This window comes from Helianthus annuus, chromosome 2 (genome assembly GCF_002127325.2).
Source record: "Helianthus annuus cultivar XRQ/B chromosome 2, HanXRQr2.0-SUNRISE, whole genome shotgun sequence".
Lineage (NCBI taxonomy): Eukaryota > Viridiplantae > Streptophyta > Magnoliopsida > Asterales > Asteraceae > Helianthus > Helianthus annuus.
Genome location: NC_035434.2, coordinates 81,836,295 through 81,844,188, shown reverse-complemented (window position 1 = coordinate 81,844,188; position 7,894 = coordinate 81,836,295). Strand labels below are relative to the sequence as shown.

Genomic DNA, 7,894 nt, shown 5'->3' with positions numbered 1-7,894 from the left:
CCGGCCAAAAGGTTGAAAAAACAATTGAAGTTGATGCCCACAAGATGTGTTTTCAAAACATAACAAACGAAAGTCAAAGCAAAACTTTGCTCCCAAGTCCTAATACAAAACGCGGTATCAAATCGAAGGGTACATTTGTCATTAACCAAAATAATTAAATAAACAAATTAACCGTAGAAGGGCATTACCGTCATTTCAACCTAACACATAAGATTACTAGATATAAATAAGAAAAGCATCTGCAGACCAGTCAGTAGAAGCAACCTCGATTCGCCTCTCTCTCTCTCTCTCTCTCTAAAATTGTTCAACAAAATTCATCTTTTGGCGCCAGATTCCAATTTCAACGGTCACGATTTCAATCCAGCTACTGTGTGAGAGAGAACGAGTGCATCAATGGCGGATTCAACCAACGGTTCCAGTTTCTGGACTCAGGCTAACGCCTTGTTCCGAAAGAATTTGACATTTCAGGTGTGTTTGATATGCTTATAAATAAGAAAACCACTTGCCCCAGCCAGTTTGATGTTATGCGTTTTTTTAGGTTTTAATTGTTGTTTTTGTTTATTTCAGCGGAAGAATTTCAGGACGAATTTGAGGCTCATATTGTTCCCAATCGTTCTCTGTTTGTTACTTGTGTTACTGCAAGCGGTTATTAATAATGAATTAGATAAACCTGGTAATAAATGTGGTTGCACTTGTATTGATCAAGATGGTGATGGTCAATGTGAGAGAGTGTGTGGGATTCAGTACTCAGATTTGGATCAAGTGGCTACTTGTTCTATTCCTAATCCACCCGAATGGCCTCCGATGTTGCAATTACCCGATCCGCGCTTTCGTGCAGTGAGAACTGATTTTGGTTCATTTGGTGATTTGCCTAGTGAGTCATGTAGAGCTACGAATTCGTGTCCGGTTACTGTGTTGATGACTGGGAATAATCAGTCTCTTGGAGAAAGTATGTTTGTTTCACCTAATTTGTATCATTTTAATATCTAGTGTTTACAGTTATATCGTAATAGTTTCATATTTTGTGTATAAATGACAGGTTTGGGTAGAAATATGTTCCCAAGTTCATCCGATTTTAACTCATCTAATGGCCTGGCTGGTGTTGTATTGGTGAGTTATTCTGGTTTATGTGATAAAAGTATATTGATTTTTGTTTTACTGATGTGATCTTTACAATATTTTGTCAGGGGTCAGCTTCACAGACTGATAGATCAAACTTTCTCGACTCGGCTTTCATCGATAGTCTTCCTATATACTATGTTCAATCTCGGTGTGGGGTTAACTCTACATTCTCTATCTCGGTCCCGGTAGCATCTTTGGAATTGGATAAAGGTATGGTTTTTGTAGATATCTGTAACTTCTGTTGGGTGATTTTGTAGAACAATCAAAACAGTTTTTATGGTTCAGACTCTCATGGATTGGAGTGTTTTTATGGTAGAAATCAGATGTGTTCAAGGTCAACAGTTATGGCGCAACAGCTCCTCTGATATTAACAATGAGCTATATGCGGGATACAGAAAGGGAAACCCTGAGGAGAAAATCAATGAGATATTAGCAGGTTCGCATTAATGGATTATGTGATCTAACTTTGATGCTAATATTTTATCATTTAAGCTTTGATTTTAATTTTTTATATTTCCTTTTCTACAGGGTATGATTTTTTGAATTCGAATATCAATAATTATAATGTGACAGTATGGTACAACTCTACCTACAAAAATGATACAGGAAATGGTCCTCTTGGAATCGTCCGGGTTCCTCGCTCAATAAATTTGGTACATATTCTAAACATGTGACATGCATATATTTCTTTCTGTAAAAAAAGACCTTTTCATGTTTTAGTCAGTATAATGGTTCTCATTTCAGGTATCAGCAAAAAACCTGTTTTACATACAAAAGAAATTAACCCTTTTAATGAATGTGGACATATCACTTATTTTTCTTTATTAGATGACATCAAGTTGTAGATTTCTTTCATTGGCTAACATTTCGGAAGTGTATGCTTGCAGGTGTCAAATGCTTTCCTACAGTTACTGGTTGGCCCTTCTACACAAATGCTGTTTGATTTTGTAAAAGAGATGCCCAAACCAGAAACTGAAATTAGGCTTGATTTCTCTTCTCTCCTTGGACCGTTATTCTTTACATGGGTCATCTTGCAACTATTCCCTGTTAGTATATATTAAAGATTCTATATCTATATATATTTTTATATATTTTAAATGTTAACAGATAGTTTTCTCTCTGAAGTAAATTTTAATTTTTAATTAGCATACTTATTGCAGATTGTACTAACCGGTCTGGTGTACGAGAAGCAACAAAACTTAAGGATCATGATGAAAATGCATGGGCTTGGGGACGGTCCTTATTGGATGATTTCTTATGCATACTTTCTTGCCATATCTTTGGTGTATATGTTCTGTTTTGTGGTATTTGGCTCAGCCGTAGGTACAAATTACAAAAAAAAAAAAAAAAAAGGAATTACACTCCTGTCCTTTTTAATATAAGAGTTGCTTAACTAATGCCATTTAATTCATTGCAGGGTTGAAATTCTTCACATTGAATGACTACAGCATCCAGTTTGTATTTTATTTCATCTATATAAACTTACAGATTTCTTTGGCGTTTCTAGCGGCTGCGCTTTTTTCTAATGTAAAGACAGCTTCAGGTTTGTTGTCATGTTTTCATATTTTTTTTTTTGGATTAGTTTAATATTTCTAGTAAAAATAATACCGCTACATTTGGGTTGTGATTTGTATGAATATTTTTATGACAGTTGTGGGGTACATTACTGTCTTTGCTACTGGTCTCTTGGGAGGTTTCTTCTTTCAGTTCTTCCTGCAAGATAAATCATTTTCAAGTAAGTAAATATGCCAATAATATAGTCTTCATCAGATCAGATCATTTTGCACAAATGTTCATAAAGACAATTCTAATCTAGTATTTCTGTATACATATTTGTTTAAATACATGTACTTTTTTTTTGTAGGAGTTTGGATAGTTGTGATGGAGTTGTATCCAGGATTTTCTCTGTATGGTGGATTATACGAATTTTCACAGTATGCTTTTACTGGAAATTATATGGGGACCGACGGAATGCGTTGGGGAGATTTAAGTGACAGCAATAATGAGATGCGTCATGTGTTAATAATCATGCTTGTGGAATGGTTGGTGGTTTTCTTTGTTTCATATTACATTGATCAGGCTGTATCATCAGGAAGCGGGCCCCGAAAAAGTCCACTTTTCTTCTTAGAGCAGTTCAAAAAGAAGAATTCAACATCATTTAGGAAACCCAGTTTACAAAGGCAGGGTTCAAAAGTATATGTTCAACTGGAGAAACCTGATGTTGCACAAGAGGCAAGTATTGAATCTTTGTTATTTTTTGTTTTTATGGTATTGATTATTTTGTTCTCTAATCTTTGATGTCCTAACAGAGAGAGAGGGTGGAGCAGTCGCTTGTTGAACAAGACACGAGCCATGCAATCGTTTGTGATAACCTGAAAAAGGTGTATCCAGGAAGGGATGGAAACCCTGAGAAATTTGCAGTTAGAGGGTTGTCACTTGCATTATCTCAAGGAGAATGCTTTGGTATGCTCGGTCCTAACGGTGCCGGCAAAACTTCCTTCATTAATATGGTCAGTTTAATACCATCTTAATTCACAAGTACCTTTTTTTTTAACTTCATTATTTAAATTTAAATTCTAAACAGTGAGGTGTGTATTATGTTGACAGATGATTGGGCTCATTAAACCGAGTGCAGGCACAGCATACGTTCAGGGTCTGGATATAACAACCAACATGGATCAGATTTATGCCAACATGGGTGTATGTCCTCAGCATGAGTAAGTATCAAGATCCCTTTGTAAGTCTTAAACATTTACTAATTATGTTGGTTAGAATAGTTAATTTACCTGTTAATTTCCAATCTTTGGTACATCTAGCTTGCTATGGGAAACCCTAACTGGTAGGGAGCATCTTCTTTTTTACGGACGACTCAAGAACCTCAAAGGTTCCACCTTGACGCAAGTAAGTTGGCATTCACTGTCTCACATTTTCTTGCTGAGGAACTTGCATTCAGTTAAGTATTTGTCACTAGGTCGGGTAATAAGTCAAAACAGGTCGTTTTCACTTTTGAATGCGTCAGGTTGACACTCTTTGGTTTTCATCTATAAATACTTATTAATGATAAGTTCATAACACTATTACTATATTGGTCTTTTTGTTGTTCTAACTTATTCACATCTAAATGGTTTTATATTAGGCAGTGGAAGAATCTCTTAAAAGTGTAAATCTCTTCAACGGCGGGGTTGCTGATAAGCAAGCTGGGAAGTACAGTGGTGGCATGAAAAGGAGGCTTAGTGTTGCCATTTCATTGATTGGGGATCCCAAGGTACGTGTATTGAGTTGACTTTTTGACCATCCCACACATGCCTTGCTAACAACTTAATTATCTAGGTTGTGTACATGGATGAGCCAAGTACTGGATTGGACCCAGCTTCAAGAAACAATCTATGGAATGTTGTCAAACGAGCTAAACAAAATCGTGCAATTATTCTCACTAGTAATTCTCTAACTCAGTTTACTCATTTAGTCATTTATGTGGCGAAGCACTATAGGTGACAGTTATGATGAATGGGTCGATTTCGGGGAATGGGTTGAAAGTGTTGGATACTTTTAAAATTGTTTTCTTGACTTAAAAAGGGTATTATATATTAAGGCAAAAGATCAAATACAAATAATCTTAACATACTAAACATACAAATTGAAGGAAACCCCAAAAAGACAAGGTGGCATTTTTGTAATTATCAATAACTATCAAAGTTACAACCAAAAATACCTAAAAAAACACAAATTTTTTTTTTTAACATTTTTTATTAAAAAATCGCTACATTTCGTTAGCAAAAAAAAAAAAAAAAAAAAAAAAATTTTTTTTTTTTGCTGCTACTAAAAGTAGCGATTTTTTAATAAAAAATGTTAAAAAAATAAAATAAAATAATTTGTGTGTTTTTTTTTTATTTTTTTAGATTTTTTTAGGTTTTTTGGAGGGTTTAGTTTTTAGCATTTTAGCTTGGGTGGGGGGGGGGGGTTAGGTTTTTTTTAGGTTTTTGGGGGTGGGGGGTGGGGGGGGGGGGTAGGTTTTTTTAGGTTTTTGGGGGTGGGGGGTGGGGGGGGGGTTAGGTTTTTTTAGGTTTTGGGGGTGGGGGGTGGGGGGGGGGGGGGGTTTAGGGTTTTTTTTAGGTTTTTGGGGGGGTGGGGGGGAGGGGGGGGGTTTAGGGTTTTTTTTAGGTTTTTGGTGGGTGGGGGGGGGGGGTTAGGTTTTTTTAGGTTTTTGGGGGGTGGGGGGTTTAGGTTTTTTTTTGGGGGTGGGGGAGTGGTTAGGTTTTTTTAGGTATATTTGTAGAGTAACTTTCATAGTTATTGATAATTACAAAAATGTCACCTTGTCTTTTTGAGTTTTCCTTCAATTTGTATGTTTAGTATGTTAAGATTATTTGTACAAGAACTTTACCCATATATTAATTGGCTAATGTAATGTTTCAGCACATTCTATGGAGGAAGCAGAGCATTTATGTGACCGGTTAGGAATTTTTGTGGATGGAAGCTTGCAATGTGTTGGAAATCCGAAAGAGGTATTAATAACTTATATATATGTCATTTAATATAGGGGATGATTCAAATGAAAACCACTTTTATTGTGAAAACTCGAAAACTAACTAAAAAAAAGCCTAAAAAACACACAAAAAATTTTTTTTTTTTTCAATTTTTTTAATAAAAATCGCTGGTTTTTATATATAAAAAAAACTTTTTTTCAAAAAAAAAAAAAAAATTTTTTTGTGTAGTTCACATGTGTAATAATACACATGTGTAGTACATGTGTAATAATACACATGTGTAGTACACATACACATGTGTAGTATTACACATATGCACTACACAAAAACTTTTTTTTTTTTTGAATTTTTTTTATATAAAAAACCTGCGAAATTTGGTTTGCAAAAAAAAAAAAAAATTGTATGTTTTTTTGGCTTTTTTTAATTAGTTTTCGAGTTTTCACAATAACTAGTGGTTTTCATTTGAACCTTCCCCTATATATATATTCTAGAAAAATTAAATATGCATATAACATTAGTCTAGTGTCTTGAGCTGAGTTTAAATTCCACATGGTGAAACATGGATCCAAAAGAATGCTTCTAGATATGACCCATTTATACGTAGATGGGTCAATTCGGGTTATGTTTTATCATTAGCGAGTCATATCGGTTCAGCTAAAGGATTAAATTAAAATAAATGGGTTCATACATGTATCTTACTATCTTGTTATTTTCTTTTGAAATGAGGATAGTTGAAGGGTAGATACGGAGGTTCATACGTGTTCACAATGACAACATCCTTAAATCACGAGGTGGATGTAGAAAACCTAGTAAAGGGTCTCTCACCGAACGCGAATAAAATATACCAAATATCTGGGACACAGAAATTCGAGTTGCCAAAACAAGATGTCAAAGTAGCAGACGTTTTCCGTGCAGTTGAAAACGCTAAAAGCAGGTTCCAAGTTCAGGCATGGGGGCTTGCAGACACAACTTTAGAAGACGTTTTCATCAAAGTCGCTCGAGAGGCTCAACCTTTCGATATTCTATCATGATAGGAAGTATACATTTTGAAGTTTATATAGGTTTGAATTTGCACAAAATCAGCCACATGTGGTGTACTTCTATAGTAATGTATCTCATAAACACACAAGTTTTGTTTTAGACTTTAGTCATTATTTATGTATATACTATGAACTATGTGTTATTTGTTAAGAGTAAACTTTAGCTAGTATAATACCCGTCCGTTGGACTGCTTACGCTAACAACGTAACAAACAAAGATAATATATATTGAGGGTGTTCGGGAACGCTTCTCCTTTTCTTCTTTTCCATATCCTTTTTGAAAAGGTTGCAACCGTCTAACTTTTCCTTTTCTTCTTTTCAAACCACTAAAACTCATTCTCAAAACCCCTTATCCAAACACTACAAAAAGGAGCTCAAAATAAGCAATCCCAAACACCCACATTAAGTGGACACAAGTCTAAACAACATTATAAACAAAAGCACCATTTTTAATTTATAAAAGGAAAACGAACGTGAATAGTGTACAACTACACAACAATATAAAATAAAAGTGATAGAGTGACAAAACATGAAATGATGTCATTTTAATGCAAAAGTAAACGGTAGGCAACAATGTGGGAAAGTTTTGTAATAGTCAAACATGGTTTATGTGACAACCTTCACTAAACCAGGTATCCGTACGATTTAATTAATAAATAATTGCTGCTTAATTACTGTGCTTAACTGAAATTGCCTATGAACTGCTACTTGATTTCTAGCACTTGTATATTCCTGCATCATACTTTGATTGCCGTCACTACATTATTTACAAGTTGAACCTTAGTGACAAACATGATGCACAAAAGCACAATAGCATTAGAACAGATAACCTATTGAACATGCTGATAAAGCCAGCATCAGGCAGACATTGCCTCTAAGGGGCCTGTATGAGCCAGAAATATTTTACTACACCCATAGTGAGTGTAGGGATACAAGGGTTGTAGAATTGCGTCTCTAGGAATAAGATACAATGATTGGATGTGCCTAAAACGTACTCTAAGCACAAAACACAACACTTTTATTAACATACTAGCTTCTGGCTAACTGATAAAGTGCCAAAACATGGGGAAATATTCCTGACACTTTTGGAAATAAATAGTGTCACTAAAAATATTATTAACGACGCTTAAAAGCTTACTTAAGCACTTTAACGGATTACCATCCAACCGAACAACCGGACTATACCCGGAACATGAAAATTTGGCCAATAATATTATTGATCTTTTTCTGAGCCAGTTAGGGTCC

The 7,894-nt window shown here is 35.0% G+C and overlaps 1 protein-coding gene across 1 annotated transcript; it reads left to right on the top strand.

Moving 5' to 3' along the window:
- The first annotated feature begins 252 nt into the window (after positions 1–252).
- LOC110916838 (ABC transporter A family member 7) lies at positions 253–6,800 on the top strand. Its single transcript, XM_022161508.2, has 18 exons — positions 253–468; positions 568–949; positions 1,040–1,110; positions 1,188–1,332; positions 1,439–1,558; positions 1,651–1,775; positions 2,010–2,168; positions 2,283–2,445; positions 2,540–2,665; positions 2,774–2,857; positions 2,987–3,354; positions 3,432–3,632; positions 3,730–3,839; positions 3,939–4,023; positions 4,259–4,387; positions 4,453–4,558; positions 5,539–5,627; positions 6,341–6,800. Exons 1-18 carry the CDS (start codon positions 394–396, stop codon positions 6,638–6,640), a joined length of 2,838 nt encoding a protein of 945 aa, XP_022017200.1. The 5' UTR covers positions 253–393; the 3' UTR covers positions 6,641–6,800.
- Positions 6,801–7,894: the final 1,094 nt, after the last annotated feature.

What these genes read in the sequence shown, in the direction of transcription:
- LOC110916838 (XM_022161508.2), top strand. Translation starts at nt 394, where the DNA reads ATGGCGGATTCAACCAACGGTTCCAGTTTCTGGACTCAGGCTAACGCC. An exon ending in GCCTGGCTGGTGTTGTATTG is followed by an intron (nt 1,111 to 1,187) that starts GTGAGTTATTCT and finishes ATATTTTGTCAG; the next exon opens with GGGTCAGCTTCACAGACTGA. An exon ending in GCAAGATAAATCATTTTCAA is followed by an intron (nt 2,858 to 2,986) that starts GTAAGTAAATAT and finishes TTTTTTTTGTAG; the next exon opens with GAGTTTGGATAGTTGTGATG.